The sequence below is a fragment of the Aotus nancymaae genome, unplaced genomic scaffold (genome assembly GCF_030222135.1).
Source record: "Aotus nancymaae isolate 86718 unplaced genomic scaffold, 86718_ANA_hifiasm-v0.15.2.pri h1tg000006l, whole genome shotgun sequence".
Taxonomy (NCBI): Eukaryota; Metazoa; Chordata; class Mammalia; order Primates; family Aotidae; genus Aotus; species Aotus nancymaae.
In genome coordinates this window covers 75,329,563-75,352,804 of record NW_026988417.1, presented here as the reverse complement: position 1 = coordinate 75,352,804, position 23,242 = coordinate 75,329,563, and the positions used below count along the sequence as shown (strand labels likewise).

At 41.8% G+C, this 23,242-nt stretch overlaps 1 protein-coding gene across 2 annotated transcripts in view; it reads right to left on the bottom strand.

The window, feature by feature from the left end:
- Window positions 1–9,883: 9,883 nt before the first annotated feature.
- ENOPH1 (enolase-phosphatase 1) overlaps window positions 9,884–23,242 on the bottom strand; it is a 32,629-nt gene continuing 19,270 nt past the window's right edge. For both annotated transcript variants that reach the window (XM_012446982.2, XM_012446983.2), the window contains exons 3-6: window positions 22,840–23,042; window positions 19,516–19,648; window positions 16,661–16,784; window positions 9,884–10,984 (exon numbers count right to left, since the gene is read on the bottom strand). In XM_012446982.2, the coding sequence (XP_012302405.1) occupies window positions 10,845–10,984; window positions 16,661–16,784; window positions 19,516–19,648; window positions 22,840–23,042 (600 nt within the window). In that variant the 3' untranslated portion in view covers window positions 9,884–10,844. The remainder of the gene's footprint in view (window positions 10,985–16,660; window positions 16,785–19,515; window positions 19,649–22,839; window positions 23,043–23,242) is intronic.

Sequence of the window (23,242 nt, the reverse complement as noted above, 5' to 3'; positions counted from 1 at the left end):
CATGGTAGCTGACTTCCCCAGAGCAATTGTCTAACCCCCAGCTCTTGAAAAACTGGAGTCAGCTAGAAGCTGTATCATAACCTAGCTTAGAAAGTTACAAAGCATCGCATCATCATAAGTGCCACCCAGACTCATGGAATGGAACACAGACCCCACCTCTTGGTGACAGGAGTGTCAAAGTCTCATTGTAAGAAGAGCATGTGGGGTGACATCGTGAAAATGAAAGAATAAGGAACATCAAAGTCCTTCCAATAAAGCAACACATAAACTGGCAAAAACTGCCAGAATCAACTTTTTCAGAATTCTAGAATCTAAGCAAAAGCTTACAGCAACCAGGAGGACTTAATCAAGAAAGACTGAAACTACTTTTGCAAAAATTATGACAGTGAGGGAAATCTAACATAACTGACTCCATTTTCCTAGTAACCTCACAAGCTGTCTTTGGTCATTCCAGGAATTTAGTATTTGTTTTTATTTTTTGAGACGGTTTCACTCTGTTACCCAGGCTAGAGTTCAGTGACACACACATGGCTCACTGCAGCTTCGACCTCCCAGCCTCAAGCAATCCTACTGTCTCAGCCTCCTGAGTAGCTGAGACTACAGGCACGTAATCACCATCCCCAGCTAATTTTTGTTTCCTTTTGTTTTGGTGGACGGGGTTTCATCATGTTGCCCAGGCTGGTCTTGAACTCCTGGTCTTGGGCGATCCTCCCACCTCACCCTCCCAAAGTGCTCGGATTACAGGTGTGAGCCACTGTGCCTGGCCCACTAATTTAATTTATAGTTTAATTTTAAAACAAAGATGAAAACAGTTCCTTCTCATAACTAACCTTCTCCTTGCTCAGGACCAAAACCACCTTTGTAAAACTAATCAAAGGCCACAAGCTTAGAAATGTGATAGGGCCCTGAATTCTGAATATTCTGAATATTCACTGAGTACCTTACACCTTTTCTTTAAGATGTAGGCACAAACTCTAATCAGCCATTGTTTCTTCTGCTAAGATGTAGGCATAGTTGAACTCTAACCAGTCACTGTTTTATAACTTGCCTTTTAAAAACTCCTGGCTACTCAGAAGTCACACAGCCTCTGGTCACAAGATTTATAACTTCCCCAATTGCCCCTGAGGATAACATCAACAGTTTTACAAAAAACCTAAGACTGATGTTTGAGATATTTTTCAGATTTGAATTCTGTATGTACCAACTGGTACCACCCAGCCAAATAAGTTGCACTCAGGTACCGACTCAGCAGAAGAAGACAATATTCACCCCTATGATTTCATCCTTGACCCAACCCATCGGCATTATTCATTCCCTAGCCTCCTGCCCACCAAACCATCCTTGAAAAACCCTAGTCCTCGAATTCTCGGGGAGGTGGATTTGAGAATTATTTCCTGTCCATCCGCTTGGTGGGTCCTGTGATAATGAAATTCTTTGCTGCAACATTCCTGCTGTTCTTAGTGCATTAATTTTTCTGAGCAGTGGGCAAGAACAACCCAGCTGGGCAATTACAAAACTACCTGAATCTCAGCAGAAGCTCAGGAAGCTCTGTGGTGTTGTAAGTTTCCCTCCATGTACCTCCCCACTTCTGTGCTCAGGGATGATGGCCTTGAAGGTAAGAGCCCAGGTTTTTAGTACAGGAAAGAATGTCGGAGGGAGCAGAGTAATGGATCTCATGCACAAAGAATTGAGGTCATTCATTTTGAGCTATGCATTCATCTGCTTGGGCTGCTGTAACAAAATGTGACAGACTGGGTGCCTTAAACAACAGAAATGTATCCTCTCACAGTTCTGGAAGTTAAAAGTCCAAGACCAAGGTTCTGGCAGATTTGGCTTTTAGTGAAGGCTCTTCCTGGCTTGTAGATGCCACCTTCTTAGTATGTCCTCATATGGCAGAGAGTTCTTTGGTGTCTCCTCCTATTATAAGGCCACCAATCCATCGGATTAGGGACCACCCTTATGATCTCATTTAATCTTAATTGCCTCCCAAAGGCCTTATCTCCAAATACAGTCACACTGGGGCTTAGCTAAGGCCTCAATACGTTAATTTGTGGGAACACAGTTAAGTCCATAGCAACTTATCTGGTGGCTCCCTGGCTGAATGGGCTTGCCATTATCTTGCCTAACTTGGAACTCTGCCAGTTCTGAGGCAGCTACCAGGGGCCTTTGCTGAAAAGAGTTAAAGGCAAATGTATTTATCACAACTTCCTGGAACAATGGATAACAGCTGGAGCAAACCGCAGGCTAACCAAAACACTTGACAGAAAAGGTTAGTGATGCTTTGGTGAACAAGGGCTTTGAAAAGCTCTGACATTCTTGGTGTTATGGGTTGAAATATGTCCCTCCCCCATGCCCCAAAGATATGTTGCATCCTAATTCCCAGTTTGTCAGAATGCAACCTTATTTGGAAATAGAATCACTGTAGATGTAGTTGGTTAAGATGACATCATACTAGGTTAGGGTAGGCCCTTCCTCTAACGTGACTTGCATGCTCATAAGATGGCTTTGTGGGCCAGGCGCAGTGGCTTACACCTGTAATCCCAGCACTTTGGGAGGCTGACGTGAGCAGATTGCCTGAGCTCAGGAGATTGAGACCAGCCTGGGCAACGTGGTGAAACCCCGTCTCTCCTAAAAATACAAAAAATTAGCCTGGCGTGGTGGCTGCACCTGTAGTCCCAGCTACTTGGGAGGCTGAGGCAGGAGAATTGCTTCAACCCAGAAGGCGGAGGTTGCAGTGAGCCGAGATTGAGCCACTGCACTCCAGTCTGGGCAACACAGCCAGACTCCGTCTCAAAAAACACAAACAAACAAAAAAAAACAAATACAAAAGATATGCTTGTGAAGACATAAACACACAGGAAAAAATGCCATGTGAAGACAGAAGTAGAAACTGGAGTCATGCATTTATGACCCAAGCAATAGCATGGATTGTCAGCTGTCACCAAAGCTAGGTGGAATGGAACAGATATTTGCTCAGTCCTTCCAAAGGCACCAACCCTGCCAAAGTCTTGATTTCAGACATCTAGCATCTAGAACTGTGAGAAAGTAAATTTCTGTTGCTTTAAGCCATTTAATTTGCAGTACTTTGCAGCCCGAGGAAACTAATCCCACCACTTTGGGAGGCTGAGGTGGGTGGATCACTTGAGATCAGTGTAAGGTTTGTTCTTGCCGAGTTTAAAAGGAAGAAACTGAGGCCAACACAAGAAGATCCAATACAAAGGGATTTATTCAGGCTCCCAGGCGAGGTTCTGCGGTCCGACAGGAGGGGGCCGGAGAAGTCGCTCGGACTCCTCTCAGACGTGGGGTTTTATAGGGAGTGAAGGAGCTCGATTGGTTGTGGGAGAGCAGGACTACTATTGGGTAAGGTTACAAGCCTTTGTTTGCATACACGACTTGGCTACTATTGGTTAGAATTACTCGGCTGCTATTGGCTGGAAAGACTCGGCTGCTATTGGCTAGAAAGACTTCGCTGCTATTGACTAGAATCACAAGACCCCGCTTGCATAGTGGGTTCTTTAAGGGAAAGCCAGGCTGTGCGAGAAGGGGAAAAAGGAACAACCGAGCATGTCCGAGCTTTCGGAAAAAAGTGGGGGGGATGTGCGTCCGAGCTCCCGGCGAGGCAGCTGGCCTTACAATCAGGAGTTCGAGACTAGTCTGGCCAACATGGTGAAACCTCATCTCTACTAAAAATACAAAAATCTTCTGGGTGTGGTGGCTCCCACCTGTAATCCCAGCTAGTAGGGAGGCTGAGGCACAGAGCCTGGGGGACAGAGTGAGACTGTCTGAAAACAAACAAACAAAAACTAAGGTGATATTAATCAGAACTAAAATGTTATAAATATATGTTAATTGTATCCTCATGGAAATCACTAAGAAAATAACTCAAAAATATATATTAAAAGAAATGACAGTGCTGGGCGTAGTAGCTCACACCCATAATCCCAGCACTTTGGGAGGCCAAGGCAGGCGGATCACCTGAGGTCAGGAGTTTGAGACCAGCCTGGCCAACATGGTGAAACCCCATCTCTACTAAAATTACAAAAATTAGTGGGGCGTGGTGGTGCACACCTGTAGCCCTAGCTACTTGGGAGGCTGAGGCACAAGAATCGCTTGAACCTGGGAGGTGGAGGTTGCAGTGAGCTAAGATTGTGCCACTGCACTCCAGCCTGGGTGACAGAGCAAGACTCCATCTCAAAAAATAATAATAATAAATAAAAAATTAAAAATACAAGGAAAGTAAAGCAGTATGCTAGAAAATATCTATTTAACACAGAAAATGGCAGCAATGAAAGAATTAAGGAACAAAAAAGATACACAAAATATAGAAATCAAATAACAAAATGGCAGAATTAAGTCCTTGTCAGTAATTATTAATCAATGGCTTAAACTCTTCAATTAAAAGGCAGAGGCTGGCATAATGAATTAAAAACATAATCCATTACATACTATCTACAAAAAACATATTTTGGATTCAGGACAGGAATAAATAGAAAGTCAGAGGATGGTAAAAGAAATTCAGCTGGGCTATAATCCCAACACTTTGGGAGACCAAGGCAGGCAGATAGCTTGAGCCCAGAAGTTCGAGACTAGCCTGTGCAATCGAGTGAGACCTTGTCACTACAAAAATACAAAAATTAGCCAGGTGTGAGTTGGCCCCAGCTATTCGGGAGGCTAAGGTGGGAGGATTGCTTGAGTCTGGGAAGTCGAAGCAGTAAGCTGTGATCTTGCCACTGCACTCTAGCCTGGGGCCACCCTGTCTCAAAAAAAGGTATTTCATGTAAACAGAGGGTGAAGTGGCTAATGAGAATTGAAGTAAAGGATAGACAATTTAACAATAAGAGAGGGAGCATTCAATACTCCACATTCAATAATAGAGCAACTGGACAGAATATAAAGAAGGATACAGGAGACTCAAACAACACTATAAACCAACTAGACCTAATAGACATATACATAGAACACTCCACCCAACAACAGCGGAATTTATGTTCTCTAGTGCACAGAGAATATTCTCCAGGATAAACTCTATGTTAGGCACGAAAAGTCTTGTTTCATTTTAAACGATCAAAATCATACAAAGTATGTTCTCCAAGTATAGAGGAATGAAATTAAAAATCAGTAACAGAAGGAAATTTAGAAAATTCACAAATATGTGGAAATTAAACACTTAAACAACCAATGGGTGAAGGAAGAAATCACAAGGGAAATTAGAAAATATATTGAGACACATGAAAACAAAAACACAACATACCTCAACCTATGGGATACAGTGAAAGTAATGCTCAGAGGGAAATTTAGAGATGTAAAGAAGAAAATGGCTGGGCACGGTTAAAAAAGAAAAGAAAAGAAGAAAATGGCTGGGCGTGGTGGCTCACGCCTGTAATCCCAGCACTTTGGGAGGCCAAGGCGGGCAGATCACTTGAGGTCAGGAGTTCAAGAACAGCCTGGCCAACATGGCAAAACCCTGTCTCTACTAAAAATACAAAAATTAGTCAAGTGTGGTGACAGGTGCCTGTAGTTTCAGCTACTCGGGAGGCTGAGGCAGGAGAATTGCTTGAACCCAGGAGGCAGAAGTTGCAGTGAGCTGAGATTGTGCTACTGCACTCCAGCCTGTGCAAAAGAGCAAGACCCTATCTCAAAAATGAAAGAGACAAAAAACACCCTGTCTCTACTAAAAATACAAAAAATTAGCTGGGCATGGTGGTGCGTGCCTGTAATCCCAGCTACTCAGGAGGCTGAGGCAGGAGAATTGCCTGAACCCAGGAGGCGGAGGTTGCGGTGAGCCGAGATCACGCCATTGCACTCCAGCCTGGGTAACAAGAGCGAAACTCCGTCTCAAAAAAAAAAGAAAGAAAAAAAAAAAAAGACAAAAACAAAACAACAACAACAAAAAAAAGCACCTCTCAAAGCAATTATGTAAGTTTCCACATTAAGGCACTAGAAAAAAAACAACAACAACAACCAAACAAACAAAAAAATGCAAACTAAACCCAAATCAAGCAGAAGGAAATGCGATTAGAGTAGAAATAAACAAAATGGAGAATCAACAAAACCAAATGTTCTTCTTTGAGAAGATAACAAAAATAATGGATAAATCTTCAGCCACACCTCAGAGGCGCCACCTCCTCAACTTAATCTTACTTCTCAGTTCCCACCACTCCACTTAGACTGCACTTGAATAATTCAAGGGCCACTGCTATTCTCAGCAGCAATTGATAAATTGGAGGAATTTGCACTTGAATAATTCAAAGTCCACTGAATTCTTAGCAGCAATTGATAAATTTGAGTAGTTCCTTCTTCAATTGGCCCTCCTGCCACTCTCCTGGTTTTCCTTCCTCAATGCCCAATCCTTTCCCATCTCCTTTGGTGGCTTCTTTGCTTGGCTTGACCTCTAGTGTTGGAGCCTACGGGCTATTTAGGCTCTCTTAACTATCAACAGATTCTTCCTAAGCAACCCCATCCCATGGCTTTTCATAGCATCTCTATGCCAATAAACTCTCAAATCTGATCTCCAGCCAGGCCAGCACTCTGAACTCTAGATATATCCACTTACTTTTCGGTCATGTTGACATCGGGATCTACATTGGCTTTACAAGTTAGGTCAATGTCAGCAGCACCACTATTTTTCCAGTAGTATCAATCCAGTTGCTCAAGCTAAAAATGTAAGCGTTAACCTCCTATTACCACCCTAAGGCAAGCTACCACCATCCCTTACCTTCATTACAACAGCCTTCTTAGACCCAGCAGATTGGAGAAGTTGGAAAAGCATTATTTTTTTTTGAGGCAGGGTCTCACTCTGTCACCCAGGTTGGAGAGCAGTGGCATGATCTCTCTGCTCACTGCAACCTATACCTCCCAGGTTCAAGCGATTCTCCTTCCTCAGTCTCCCGAGTAGCTGGGACTACAGGCACGTGCCACCACACCTGGCTTATTTTTTTAGTAGCGACATGGTTTCACCATGTTGGCCAGGCTGGTCTCGAACTCCTGACCTCAAGTGATCCACCCACTTCAGCCTCCCAAAGTGCTGGGATTACAGGCATGAGTCACCCCACTCGGGCAGAAGCTAGAAAATTAAAAGCACTTCCCAGACACCCTTACATGTAGTTTTGGTTTGGAATTAGAGATTGTCAATTAAATACACTAGTACAAAGTTTGTCAAGAGAAGTAAGACAGAGGCACTCTTCCTATTACTATCTCTGCTGATAAGCGAAGTCACAGAGCTCGAAGTGTTCTGTGCGGAAAGGTTGCAACAGTAGGGCCTGGCATTCAAGTCTGGCCAGCACCGTGGGCATGAGCCCCAGTGGCAATGGTAGCAGGCTTCCTGAGCTGACCACTGTGGGGGGTCCTCTAACTCCACAGTCCAGTTGTAGTTCCCCTGACTCTTCTTCTGCCAGTTCCTCCACTGATTTTGTATACACCTAACTCCTTGAGATTTTTGCCTGCAGCACTCAACCCTGATATACCTAACTCATCTTCCTGCATCCACTCAGGCTCACCCATAAACCATTCTCCATCCCATAATGCCTTAAATATGTAAACCATTCAGGTTATCTTCTGCTCAAAATCCTCCAGTGGCTTCTTACCATACTTAGAATAAATTCAAACTTCTTACTGGAGTACCAAGCTCCAGATCTGGCTTCGGCCCACTTCTCTGACAGTATCCAGCCTCTGGGTTCTCAATTCCTGAAGCAGGACAAGCTTTGCCCTAGATTTGTGCTATGCTGCTCCATCTGCATGGAACACCAGTTCTCCTTGTTTCTTCCATGTCTTCCACGTCATTTAGATTAGATGTCACCTTCTCATAACCAAATGAAAAGAGTAAAAGAACCTATTTTCTCTGCACTTACTAGTATCTAATTTTTTCTCATCATTAGTCACCATTGTCTCTCTTCTCCAAGAATGTATGCACAATGGGAGTAGGGAGGAACTCTGTCCCCTCATAGCAGATCTGGGGCTCGTGGTAAATGCTTAATAAATATTTAAAGAATAAATTTGGGTTAAATTTGTAAGGTAGAAATTTTACTCCCGTTAGATAAGTGTGTTAATACCACTTTGCCATCTGGACACAGGTGGTAGGATAACAAACTTTTGGAATATATTATACTTAACTTCTTTGGGAATAAAAAACCCTGAAAACAATCCCTTTTTAACACTGCCGCTAGAGAAAGGGGCTATCTAAAAATCACTAATTCTTTATTGGGGAAGAGGACTATTAGTTGGATTTCACTCAAGATTACTGCCATTTTTTCCAAACCAGTCCAATTCTTGCAACATTATGCTTTTGGCTTGTAAGGATAAACAAAATATAGTTTTCTCTCTTAGCTCCATCTGCTGTATTTGGGAGCGGGTGGTTGCGGGGCGGCTCACACTTGACATCACGTCTGGAGAAACAGCACCATCTGCTGGGAAAAGGCTGCAGTGCATCTGCATTGGTAAGACGCCAGTGGCTTTCAACCTTTCCTTGTGCAACTATACATTTGACATTCGGCTTAGCAAATAAAACCAGCTTTCCAGAAAACCAAAAGGAAGCTCTGCTACTCCGGGAATATTGGTAAGATTAGGGAATCTTCTGTCAAGGGCTTCTCTTCTAAAAAACCAACTTGGGCTTTGACCCAAGATTGAAAATCAGTGCCATTGTAGGAAAGAGAACAACAGAAGTAGATCTGGATTAATAAACAGGAATAAAGAGAGACACAACTTTAAGAGGACTTTGTCCCGTTTCTCTGCAAACAAGAGGCTGAGAAAATTTAGTGCCTTTGTCCTCTTTTTGGAAGTTCCAGGATTTGTTTTTTCCCTCCCCTCATAAGGACTATAAATTCATCTGAATTCACCTTCTAGCTATTTGCATTAAAAAAATTTAGTGACACATAATAACTGTGCATATTTATGGAGTACATTGTGGTGTTTTAATAAATGTATACATCGTGTATCACCACTCACATTCTTAGATAGGTATTTTTCCTCTTACCAATCTACTTTATGTTTCAAATTCTTCTTTCTCCATCATATTTGTGAACCGGTTTCTCAGGATCTAAAAATGATTCCACTCACCTAATTTTTCCCTTACTTTGACAAAATGAATCTGATATTTCAACTTTCTCTTAATTCCTGAAATTGATTTATTTTCTGTCCTCCTTACTCAGTGTACATGGGCAGTAAAATGCCTCTCCACCTAGATCCTCTGCTGGCTAGATGCTGCGTGCCTTCCTTTCCGCTCAATTCCTTTCTAATCCAGATCCTAGTGCCTACTCTTTTCTCATTTCTTCCTTTTCCAACTACTCCTTTAAGTATCATTAAGATATACCCCTTTCTGTTGTCTGCCTATGAGCTTTCCCAAAAATGTATTAAGTTCATCCTTTTATTATCATTTGTGGTTTTATCATTTACAAATTATTCCCATTTCTAAGATTACCTAAACTCATTTCCTTTCTTTTTTACTCATATATTTTCAGTCCTTAGATTTCTTAATTAGCTACTAGATCAAAATTATCAACATAAAATCTTTTATATCCCCTGTCCTCTCATAGTTCTAAGACTTCTTTTTCCTTATTCAAAGCATTTCTAAAATTACTACTCCAGGATTCATTAGTTTTTCTTGATTAGTTAGGAGAATAACTCCCTCCTTCATTATCGTATAGACCTCAAACTTAAGATTCTCAAAAATGTAAGGAACTCCACTCATATCCTGCATGCTTACTATCCAAATGGAATAGTAACCTTATATGTATACATAACTCAAATAATAACCAATGAATTGCCGCTGGCATGCCATTAAAACACACACATCATAAAGGATTAAGGTAAATGCTAAATGTTTCTGTTTTTCAGTTTCTCTTTTGCTATGGTGCATGTGGCTAGAGTTCAAGAACTATATAAAACTGAGTGAAGAAGAAAATGCTTTTATTAATCACAACATGAAATTAACAAGACATCCTATTAGAATTAAACGAGGATAAATACTGCTGTTATAAAATTTACATTTTTCACATCCATTCCAGAGGAAAATCTTACATATTAGGGCTCATCTTAAATCTTACGGAATGATTTCAGTAAAACTTTTTAAATAGTAAATAGCAATTAACATATTCTCAAACTTTGCTAAATAGTTAGAAAGGCAACTATAAAATCTATAATGTAACACCCGGCGGGATGAGAGCTGTTCTGCTGAACATTAGGAACCACATCTCTGTCTTAGCTGTTACATCAGTGCACCTTTTTCACTGGTAAGGCAGCTGCTTGCTGTGGGTGTCAGAGTGATTACCCAAGCTTCTTCTTAAGTAAAAGACACTTGTTTGACCAAGACTCAAGTAAGTTTTCTTTCCCAATTTTGCTCTTTTGGAGCAGAAACACTTTCATCTTTGATAGATATAAGGAGGAAAATATGAAATACAGCTGTTAAAATCTTCTAAACACAAACAGGGACAATGAATTATTATTAGAAATAAGTCTTTGAAATATTTCCTTTTTAAAATAAGGCTTCTGAATAATTTCTGAAAACTAGCTTTCCATTTTAGTACACAACTTGATAAACATAGCACATTAGATAGGTATTTAGCAGTTTCTTCTATCAACTACACTTTGCCCTCAGTAAGGGTTAGAGTATGATTTCAAACAATTTCTACACATAAAGCATCTTTACATAAGTTTTGTGTTCACTGAACTGAGACTTCTTTCACTCATGTACCTGTGGAAGTTAATTTGAGCATACACATATATATATACTTGCATACATATGTGTATACATATATATTTTTTTTAAGTAAGTTACTTTTACCATTAGAATAAAACTAGCCACTACAGGGACAACTCTGTGGGGAAGGGTGGTCTGCCTTGGCAACCCTCCTCTAGGTTGAGGAAGGCAGGTATAGTTCGCTGAAAGATGTGATGAGGCTGTAGTAAGTCTTCTCATCATCTGTCAATCCTGCGTTGCCCGGTCTCACCACCACAGCTACGTGCACATCTGCTTCCTCGGCAGCACTGGCCTCTGTGAAAATCAAAGGATGTGTGTGTCAGAAGCACCAAAAAATGATGTCTGAGATTTGCATCAAAGTCAGCAGGGGGATGTGGGGTTGGAAGAAATGAATTCGGACCCGATTTGATAACTGTTGAAACTAGAAGATGGCACCCTGGGGTTGACTAGATTATTATCTCTTCTATAAATGTTTTAATTTTTCCATAAAATTTTTTAAAAATACATAACGGTACTTGGCAGAAGAAAACGGCAGTGTATCCTGCACTTCTGAGCTTTATTAAGTACTTGTGAATGCAGAAGGATGGAGCCATGTTCTGTCCTACAACTTTCCTCTACTTCCTCCCATCAGTCCTACCGAGAACTGAGCTGCTTCCCAAAGGGCAGGCTGGTGGTAATTCCAATGAAGATGACATGGGGCTGGGCATGGTGGCTCACAACTACAATCTCAGCACTTTGGGAGGCTGAGGCAGGCGGATCTAGGAATTCACTTGAACTCCAGGCTGAGTCCAGAAGTTTGAGACCAGCCTGGGCAACGTGGCAAAACTCTATCTCTACAAAAAATACAAAAATTAGCTGGGCATGGTGGTGTGTGTCTATAGTCCCCGCTACTCAGGAGTGCTTAGGTGGGAGGGTTGCTTGAGCCCAGGAGGTCAAGGCTGCAGTGAGCCGAGATCACGCTACTGCACTCCAGCGTAGATGACAGAATGAGACCCTGTATCAAAAAAGAAAAAGAAAAAGAAGATAAGGGACAAAAGGAATCCCATGGTCTAATCAGCCCAAATATTGGCTCTTACCTAGAACGAAACAGGTAAGAAATCTGAAATATGTTCTGTGGAATTCAGGTTTGGTATAAAAGTAATCCCCAATAGTTTCTCAACCTTTGGAAAAGAGTCACAGCACCTGAATAGATTAACTGAAGGGCAGTAGTGCTGAGAGAGTTAAGTTCCCAGGAGACACACTAGGGTTGAACTATTTCTTCCACCCACCCACCTCCTCAAGTGCCTATTTTCTGTTCTGCCTGTGAAACAGCCTGTCACCTTCCCAGAGCCAACAGTACTCACGACTCTTCCCTCTGTGTGGGACTGCCTTCTTCAGACCACCTCTGCAGATGCCATTGGAGAAAGGCAGCTACCCTCCACTCACCCCTACTTCCTAGCCTGACTGCCCCGAGCAAAGTTTTCATTGTGACTGGCAACCCAGGAATTTGACTAAGTTGAGCCATCACAATCCACATGGGACTTGACACTGTAAGTGGCCGTTCCTATTCAGGCTTCTTATATCTAATTCACCGCAGGGCAAGTTTTGTCCCTAAGCATCAATCTGCTCTATTGGCATAACACTGAGACACTTTAATATTTATTGACTCAAACCCCTGGATCCTTTTCTTTTCCTTTCTTCCAAGGGGAAAAAGTCAGCTCTCTCTTTCATACTTGGGTATTATTTGGGATTTTATTTTATTTTTTGAGACGGGGTCTCTCTGTCGCTCAGGGTGGAGTGCAATGGCATGATCTCAGCTCCCCACAACCTCTGCCTTCCCAGCTCAAGCAATTCTCCTGCATCAGTCCCCTGAGAGTAGCTGGGACTACAGGGATGCGCCACTACTGCCTGGCTAATTTTCATATTTTTAGTAGACACAGGGTTTCACCATGTTGGCCAGGTTGGTCTTGAACTCCTGACCTCAAATGATGCACCCGCCTTGGCTTCCCAAAGTGCTTGGATTACAGGTGTAAGCCACTGTGCCCGGCCAGTATTTGAGGTATTAACTTAGTTTTTCATTATGCCTCAGCAGTGGAAGTCTAGACACGTGGTACCAAAACAGGACCAGAGAGAGAGAAAAGAGCAAGCAGGCAGGTAGCTCCCTGCCTCATGCCAGCTGCAGATGACCCATATTCTGGCCCCACTGCCTAAGCATGTGTGGGGCCAGCAGAAGATGAAGGGCACGAATAAAACTGCCTTACGGAGAATCAAAAGGAGCCAATTTCATTTTGAAGCCAATTTAGGGATTATTTCTATTCTCCAAAATTAGGAATAACTTCTACAACTGCAACTGAGGAAAAGGCTTAAGTGAAAAGATAAAGATCCAAAATTATAGATGTACTATGTGAAGCCAAATACAAAATAAGTGGCTAAAGACATGAATATGAAGAAACTAAGTGGTCTTAGGGCAGGGCTTTTAATTCTTAATATGGAGATAGAGCAAAAGTCGGAGATCACAAATTGAACTGTGCATTTAATCCCAGAATTGGCTGGCTTTGAGCGGAGCACTAGCCACAAAGCAGACCCTTAATTCTAAGCCTGCAGAAATTTACCATCCAAAGTGCAAGGGAAATTAAATATAAGGCAAACTACAGACTTTCATCTGCAACCACCTGAATGATTAAAGAAAAACAATTCACAGATTAAGCCAGCTAAACTCACCAGAACACGGCCTATTTCCTTTCCATAAGAACAGAAACATAGTAAAAGGTTTTCAAATTATCGTTCTTCACAGAAACTCATGACATATACCTACCCTTCATTGATAGTAAAATAAACTCCCCACCCTACCACTCTAAGCCCCCTAAAATCACTCAAGGGTATACTGAAGCTTCAAATCAGGAAAATGTTTCTATACAGAAAAATGACAGGCAAACATTGACATTAAGTTCAAAGTAGAGGCCAGGTGAAATGGTTGTTGCTGAGGCTAATGCTCCTTGACAGTACATTTCACATGACCTGGCTCCTAGTTGTTACACAGTGAACCTTGAAGCACTGTATCTGTGCATCTGTCAGTCATTCTTCCAGTACAATCAGATATGTAAACATAAAGCTTTCTAGAAAGTAGAAAAAAAATGAGCTGACAGTTTGTAGAAATGCTTGGACAAAAGCATTGTGACTCTGTCTCAAAGCATCATCAAAAACAAAATCTGCTAAGTTTTCAAATCTCGTCAATTAATATCTAAAATTCCAGGCCAGGCGCAGTGCCTCACACCTGTAATCCCAGCACTTTGGGAGGCCAAGATGGGCAGATCACCTGAGGTCAGGAGTTCAAGACTAGCCTGGCCAATATGGTGAAACCTCGTCTCTACTAAAAATATAAAAATTAGCTGTGGTGGTATGTGCCTGTAATCCCAGCTACTTGGGAGGCTGAGGCAGGAGAATTGCTTGAACCCAGAAAACAGAGGTTGCAGTAAGCCGAGCATGCCACTGCACTCCAGCCTAGGTGACAGAGCAAGACTCTGTCTCAAAAAATAAAAAAAATAATAAATAATAAAAATGGCCGGGTGCGGTGGCTCACGCCTGTAATCCCAACACTTTGGGAGGCCAAGGTGGGTGGATCACCTGAAGTTGCAAGTTTGAGACCAGCCTGACCAACATGGAGAAACCCCATCTCTACTAAAAATACCAAACATAAAATAAAATAAAATAAAAAAATAAATAAATAAATTCCAGTCTAGATTAAGCAAGGGCTGGAATTTAAAAAAGATATTAAAAATCACTGAATGTCTATTGTATGTCAGGTAAAATTAAGCCTGTTCTACCTCTATTTCTTTGGAAAAAGTTATTAAAACTTTTTAGGTATTAGATGACCTATGCTGATTAACTTTTTTAAAGCAGCTTAGCAAATTAGTACCTGCTTACATACCTACAACTCTTGCCTATCTCAATAAAGCAAAGCTCAAGGGTCAGCAGGAGAGAAAGAACAGCTCAAACACACTACCTCAGATAAGGCACCCTTACCAGAAGCCTGGATTTTCCTTTGGGCCCTATCTCTGAAAATCTCAGGAGTAACTTTAGTTCTATAACAGATAGGCAGGGCTGGAGAGAGGACTCTTTCCTACAGACTGCAGAGGCTGCCACCAAGAGGCCCAGGAGTCACATGGAGCTAAGCAAAAAAGCATCCTCGTCCCCTCTGCCCCTTTTCCCTAATCCCCTTCCCCAGCCTGCTTTCACAGACACAGTTTGTCAAGAGCAGGTGCAGAGTACACAAAGCCCTGTTCTAGGGGTAAACAGAAGGTATGATTTCAGTCCCAGAGAAACTTGCAATCCAAGGCAGAATGGAAAAAACACAAGTATGTAGAACTGCCCTCAAATACAAGCAAAATTATAAACACACTAAAAGCAGGCTCAGTGGGTGATATACAAACTCTAAGGAGAATGACTGTGCTGGAGCCAAGGGAAAGCCTTACCAACCAGGGGCTTTTCAGTAAGAATTGCAGAGGCTACCTTCCTCCAGCACCCTTGACCTTTCACCTGCTTCCTCTTTCCTCATTTACTACTTTCTCCTTCTGTAATTCTCTAGAGGACACACATTCTTAGGCAGATGCTGGAGTATGTGTTTTCCATTTGATCAAAACTACTCTTGAAGGCCGGGCACAGTGGCTCACACCTGTGATCCTAGCACTTTGGGAGGCGGAGACAGGCAGATCACTTGAGGTTAGGAGTTCAAGACCAGCCTGGCCAACATGGCGAAACCCCATCTCTAACAAAAAATAAAAACCAAATTAGCCAGGGGTAGTGGTGCACACCTGTAATTGCTTGAACCCGGGAGGCAGAGGTTGCAGTGAGCCGACATTGTACCACTGCACTCCAGCCTGGGCGACAGAGCGAAACCCTGTCTACAAAAAACAAACAAAAAAACCTACTCTTGAAATAATTTATATTACCAATAAAGTATGGTATACACTGTTTTGTGAATTCAACCCATAAAGTTATATATATGCTACTGTACTGTAAAGAGGGTCATGCTGAGTACATATGACTCTAAAGTGAATCATGCACAACAAAGCCAAAGATTCACAACCCTCAGATGCTCCTGGGGAACAAAGACCATCGGAGGGAAGGCAGGGGTGAGTCACCTACTCACCATGGGGAAGTGCATCAATTGGAACGATGATCAAAATTGCTTAAACTAATTACAGCTCTCTCTCTCTCTCTCTCTCTCTCTTTTGGCTGGGTATATACAGCTGACCTCACTATTGTTAGCTGCATTTGATGCAGGTCTACAGTGACTTTACTGTCAACTAACCGCCCCTTATTCTCATACCCCTGCCTGCATGCTCCTTCCCATGACGACACCTTTAAGTCTTCCTTTGTTAATTTCCTGTGTCATAATGTGTATGTGTGTGTACATAGTGACGGGTGGGAAATCATGGATAAGGAGTTAAACGAGAAGAGTTAGTCTTTTCAATGCCAATTCCCCATACACAACTCCCAGAGTGGGAGGTGGGTCAGTTGGTTTATTCTTTTTTGAGACAGTCTTTCGCTGTCATCCAGGCTGGAGTGCAATGGTGCAAACAGAGCTCACTGCAGCCTTGACTTCCTGGGCTCAACTGATCCTCCTGCCTCAGCCTCTCAAGCAGTCAGGACCACAGGAGTGAGTCACCTCACTCAGCTAACTTTTTGAATTTTTTGTAGAGACAGGGGTCTTACATTGTTGCCCAGGTTAGTCTCAAACTCCTGGGTTCAAGCAATCCTCCTGCCTGAGCCCACAAAAGCACTGGGATTACAGGCATGAGCCACCATGCCTGGCTTCACTGTTTTGTTTTGAATTCAAACGCAAACTTGAACCAGAAACTGTTTCTTTATGTAAAATTATTTTATTTTTCAAGGATCCCCACATAAACTTTCTTTAAAGAGGCAATGTGTTTGTAGTGCCAGGTTCAGTTCATATTCTGAAATAAATAATGTTAGAAATCTATTACTCACCTCGAGTAACATCTGTCAGAAACAAAATGTTGTTGGTTGAGCACCCAATGCTGTCTGCAATCTTTCGATAACTTTCACTCTCCACTTTGCGTCCAATCTTGGTATCAAAGTGACCATCAACAAGCTGAACAAAGAGAAGGGGAAAGACTGGCAATACAAATACACTTGCAGTGCCCCTCATGCCTTTTCTCTGAATACATGATAATCACAGTGACTTCATTTGCTCAGTATTTACTGAAAATATACTTAACAGGGAACTTTATGAAGGCTACAAAAAGTGAAAATAAAGATTTTATAGCAACAAACATTTGAAAAAAGAAAACTATCAGCTCAATATACACAAGGTCATTTTATAATCTACCTGGTTTTCAATAGCATTCATTTTACATCTGAAACAGTTTAAAACAAACATGCCCTACATCCTACCTTTAAAACATGATTTGTACTTGAACTACTTACTGGATTGAATTTTACTCCTAATGAAAGATTCTGAACACTGCCCTTTAATCTTATGATGAAAAAATTTCTCTAACCTGCTTCATGAATAAGCTATTATTTTACTTACTAGAAATTTTCGTTTTCTAATTAAAACATTTGAAATTCTACCCAAGGGCTCGTCTACATCTCTGCCTGCACGGCCCAGCCCTACAGGGTTTGTGAGCCCCTCTCGGCTGGTGCAGAGATGAGAAACTGTAGAAATAAAAGGCATAAGACACAGAGATCGAGAAAAGAAAGTCTGGGGCCCAGGGGTCCACTGCTACCCAAATTGCGGAGACCAGCAGTAGCCCTGAATGCTGCGACACTTTTACTTTTATTGAGTTGCAAATTTGGGGAAAGGGTAGGTAGGGCATGGCCTTGGTGGTCGGAGACTGGGGGCAGGGTAGATAGGGCATGGAAGTGATAGGGTTAAGTACATCACGTGTTATTTAGGTAGGGGCTTAGGAATTTTTGGCACCCGAAGCGAGGTCAGGAGCATAATGCATCAGCACTTTTTCCATACTTATTAAGAAAGAACTAAAACATTAAGATTTATATTACTATTACTGATTATCTTTTTTAAGAAAAAAGGAACCAGGTGCAGAACCAGGACATGAGAGAAGACATGGAATGTGACCGCTGATGCACAGCATCACATAGAGACAGTTAAGCCCCCAATGTTTGCGGGTCTGCCTGACAGTCGTCAGGCCTTACCACAGGAGCTTGGAGAAGTGGAGTTTTCTCCAAACTTCCCCAGGAAGGAGATGTCTAGGCCATTTTGGATGTCTCCTTCTCTACCTGGCTAAGCAGCAGGCGCTTTCACGGCGTGGGCGCTGTCGCACAGCCAAGGCGCCCTCCAGCAGCCCTTATGTGGGCGTGACAGAGGGCCTAAGGCATCTTGCCTTAGTGTCATTCATTTCACAATGTCACCCCAGGTTCACACTTCCGACCTGAGAGGCATTACTAAAAGAATTAAGATGTCCTATGAATAACTAAGGTCACATATGAATAACTAATAACTACTACAGTTATGTTTCTAGTTACTTTCTTCTTCATTATTTATATGGAAATAGGCTGAGCCTTTTGCTCCTGCCTCGGTGCTTATGGGATCTCCCTCCTACATCTGCCCTCTTGGAAACAACTGGAGTCAAATTTGTAACTTACTAATTTAACCAACGGTAATTAAAATAAGTCCATATTTAGGGTCGGTTACTAAGATGTGATCTTTTCACAAACTAAAAAGAAGCATAGTAAGCACTCAAAGACAAACTGGGGTTGGCCAATGGGACGCTACAAAAAAAAAAAAATTAAAGTAATTTTAGGGTTGCTTTTTTTTTAAGTTAAGATTGATTTTGCATATTTTCTTTTCCTCTCAGTTTGCCTCACTGGGTAACTAGAGAGTAAAATTTTTATTAGTGAACTCAGTAGGTGCTTTTGTCCTGTCATGATTGTGAGAAAAGTTGTCTCTGTATTAAAAGAACAGTCACCAAGGATTTAAGGGTTTCATTATTTAACATCTGATTTAAAAATAAGACAGAAAGTAGGAAAATACTAAAATTAGAATATGACAACCTCCAAAGCTAAAGTGTTCTTTGCACATGGTAGGGGCTCAATAAATATTTATTTTAAAAATTATCTGGCCAAGTTACCTATTGTAAGTAATCTATTGTAAGTTCGGTCTATAATCAAGTTACCTATTGGAAGCTAAAACTGTAACTTCGGTCTATATTTAAGTTACCTATTGTAAGTTAAAATAAATATTTATTTTAAAAAAGTATCTGGCCAAGTTACCTACTGTAAGTTCGGTTTATATTCCAAGTTACCTACTGGAAGTCTGGTCTATATTCAGCTAATCAGCACTTCTTTTTAAAACCCTAAATGTAGTCGCTTCTTTCATTGATCACCCCATCCTCCAGGGGGCGCAGGGCTGACACAGAGAGGCTTTCAAGTATTTTCTCATGTACATGAAATGTAACAGGTGACCTTATCACTAAATTTTAAAATGTGCCTGGTTCTCCTATAATAATGCTGTTTCTTCTGAAATAAAATCTGTATCTCTTCAAAGAACCAGAAACAAATGAGTGGACCTTGCCCTCTGCTATATTCAGAAAGTCTTTATATATTTCTCGGGACTGTGCACAATCCTATTTTGCATCCTAACCGCTTTTATTTTTCAAAACACAGAATAAACTTTACATAACAACCTTATATAGAAGAAACTATAAATACAGTATAATTAAAAATGATTATTTTATTCTTACCTAATTTTAAACAACCCAAAAAAAAAAGTATTCCATGAGTTTCCATTAGTTTTCCTTTAACAGTCATTATTTCATGCTTTGATTACATCAAAAAACCAAGTAAACTAAGTAACCTACCTCAAGAATATCCCCCTCTGTAGAATGCCCAAATAACAGTTTCTGTGCCTCCACACTCCCCGAAGAATAGATGTACACCTTCATTCCGGCCTCTCTCCATTTCCTGACTGCTGGAACTACATCTGCAAAGAACCTAGAGGGAAGACCACCAAGTTAAAATACAGGAACACCTCATCTAGCCAGATGAAAACTTGTCAAAATAGATGCCATGATTCTCTATTTGTGCCCAAATGGTACCTGAGAAGCAGCTCCCTGAGACTACAAACTCCTGCAGTTCTAATAAATGTGCTGCTAGAGTCCCAGGCTCAGAGCAGATTAGAAGCAACCGTCTATGTGGAAAAAATGATAGTTTTGAACAGCCACTAGTGACAGTAAAAAGGGATTATAGATAAAAGGATGAAATGGGAAAGTGTTTTTTAAATGCCCAAGGAACTCAAAAAAGCGAACAGCAATAATATAATCTTTGATGTTCTTCATGACAAGAAAAGGTTAACTCATGTCCACTGTGCTTTAAGAAAGCATGGAAATGCTTTTAAAAAGATCTGCACCCAAAACAATCAAAACAAAATTTGAAAGCTCAAAGCTATATACTTATGATTAGCTAGAAAATGAAATTACTTTTTTTTTTCCCCCCTGAGACAGGGTCTTGCTCTGTTGCCTAGGCTGGAGTGCAGTGGTGTGATCTCGGCTGTCTGCAACCTCCACCTCCTGGGCTTGAGTGATTCTCCCACCTCGGTCTCCTGGGTAGCTGGGACTACAGCCATGCACTACCATGCCCAGCTAATTTTTTTTTAATGTTTTGTAGAGATGGGTTTTGTCATGTCGCCCAGGCAGGTCTCAAACTGCTGGACTCAAGAGATCCACCCACTTCAGCCTCCCAAAGTGTGTGATTACAGGCGTGAGCCACTGCACCTGGCCTGCATTTCTCGAGAACAAGAAAACAACATTTTACTATATGAGGAAAAAAGTACATAACAAATCAGTTGAGACTTGTACCATCTCACATTAACCAGTCAGCAAAAGGTGTCTTTTTCTGACACCTGACACTCTGTCTCTTTTACCAATTCTACAGTGTCTTCCATATTCATGGAGGAAATTAACATCACAGGAAAAAGATGAAAACATAAGCACAAGGAACCTGGGTTGTAGAACCAGTCATCTTTAAAAGATTATCTGGAAAATGTCAGAGGAGTCTTCTGCTTTATATGTATTAACATGCTTAATATGATGCACTAATTGAAGGAAAGAGATCAATGTATTCAAAACCAGTGCACAAATTATATTATTCTGAGTACTAGTTTGCATTCATAGAGGCAGGATTTTTCCTGTCTTCAGCAGTTAGTTGTATAATTAAGGAACCAAGACTAAGAGAAGTGAGGGCTAACTACTGGGTACACAGTCTCCTGTCTCCACTTTTTTGAGTGCTGTACGAAGTGAACCTGGCTGATATTCCCAGATCATTGGCATATCCTGCAATTCCAGTCCATACTTTAAAAAGTAGAAGTTCCTTGTAAAATACGTAAAGATGACATCTCATTTGACAGAAATATAAAAGAAATATAGGCAGCTGGAAACACTCTTGGATCTTAGGGTTTACAACAGGCAGTGGCCTAAAATCCTTAGAGGCAAAGTCTTATTAGAATTTCTCAGCAGGCTGGGCATGGTGGCTCATGCCTGTAATCCTAGCACGTTGGGAGGCCAAGGCAGGTGGACTGCCCTGAGCTGAGGAGCTCAAGACCACCCTGGGCAACATGGTGAACCATGTCTCTACTAAAATACAAAAAATTAGCCAGGTGGGGTGGCATGCACCTGTACTCCCAGCTGCTCAGGAAGCTGAGGTACAAGAACTGCTTGAACCTGGGAAGTGGAAGTTGCAGTGAGCTAAGATTGCAGCATGCACTCCATCCTGGACAACAGAGTGAGACTCTGTCACCAAAAACAAAAATAGGCCGGGAGTGGTGGCTCATGCTTGTAATCCTAGCACTTTGGGAAGCTGAGGCAGGTGGACCACTTGAGGTCAGGAATTCAAGACCAGCCTTGTCAATAAACCCCATCTCTACTAAAAATACAAAAATTATCCGGGCATGGTAGCACACACCTGTAATCCCAGCTACTCTGGAGGCTGAGACAGAAGAATCACTTAAACCCAGGAGGCGGAGGTTGCAGTGAGCTGAGATTGTGCCACTGCACTCTGGCCTGGGTAACAGAGCAAGACTCTGTCTCAAAGCATAATCAAAAACAAAAAAACAAACAATTTCTCAGCGATATGGTATGGACAACATAGCAAGACCACACCTCTACAAAAAAGTTGTTTAGCCACGTATGGTGGGTATTGCCTGTAGACCTGGTTAATCAGTAGGCTGAGGTGGGAGGATCACTTGAAGTCCGGGAGTTCAAGGCTACAGTGAACTATAATGGCACCACTGCACTCCAGTGTGGATCACAGAGCAAAACCCCAGCTCTTAAAAAAAAAAAAAAATAGGCCAGGTATGGTGGCTCATGCCTGTAACCCCAGCACTTTGGGAGGCCAAAGCAGGCAGATCACTAAAGCCCAAAAGTTTGAGACCAGCCTGGGCAACATGGTAAAACCCCATCTCTACAAAAATACAAAAATTAGCTAGGCACTAGGTGGCACATGCCCAGTCCCAGCTACTTGGAAGGTAGAGGTGGGAGGATCACCTGAGCTAGGGGAGGTCAAGGCTGCAGTGAGCCATGATCATGTCACTGCACTCCAGCCTGGGTAAGAGAGTGGGACCCTGTGTGAATCAATCAAGACTTTATCAGTAGTATAATACTCAAAAGTCTCCTCAGTCAGATTGCTATCAGGAACTCCATAACCAAGACTCAAAGAATCTGTCGAAGTTACTCAAAAAAGCAAAGAAGAATGTGATAGTGAGGACATCCTCTGAGTAACCTCAATGTTACTTATAGGGCACAAAATTTCCTATGTCTCATAGAGCAAAAAGCAGGTAACTAACAGTCCAGGGAAGCAACCCAACAGAGCTGTCACTTGTGTACTAAGAATCAAATATGACTTAGTTCAAGGAAGTCACCATTTTCTAGGAAGCTGTTTTAAACGGAGACTAAAAGCCCTTCAACCAACCCACAAGACCAGAGAGGCAGGTGCAGGTAATCTAGTCAGCTGAAATGTTTTAGCCCAGTTTTTAAAAAATGAAACAAAACTCACTTGTTAGCCTAAAAAGAATGTGTGTGGATTTTTATCTATTTTACAAATCATGTGACTTACACTGGGAAGAGAGGACTAGTGAAAAACATGTTTGGATTTGGGACTGGTGAAATGTTTAGGCTGACTCGCGCACATACTCTGCTTTCATGAGCCCAGCTGTGAATGCCGCCCTCCACATGTGGCCCTGCAGCTGTTTGAGTGCAGTGGTCTTTCGATCCAGGGACATCTGCCAGCACACATTATCTACCACGGCCTGGATCATCTGTTGCAGATCATCCACTCCACTCCCAGACGCTGCAGGGATAGGAACAGCCCCATCCAGGTGGGCGTCCTCTTCAGCCTTTAAGTCAGAAACAACATGATGTTTGTTTTTTGCTTATTCAAAAAAGGATCATTTAAAACGAGACCCAAAACCCCAGCAGAACAACTTTCTCCATCATTAGCCCTAGTATGGCTGCAAATTGAAACATCATATACTTTGGAACTGATAAAAATGATTCCTAAAAGAACCTGGATTAATAAACTTACATTGCCTTTCCT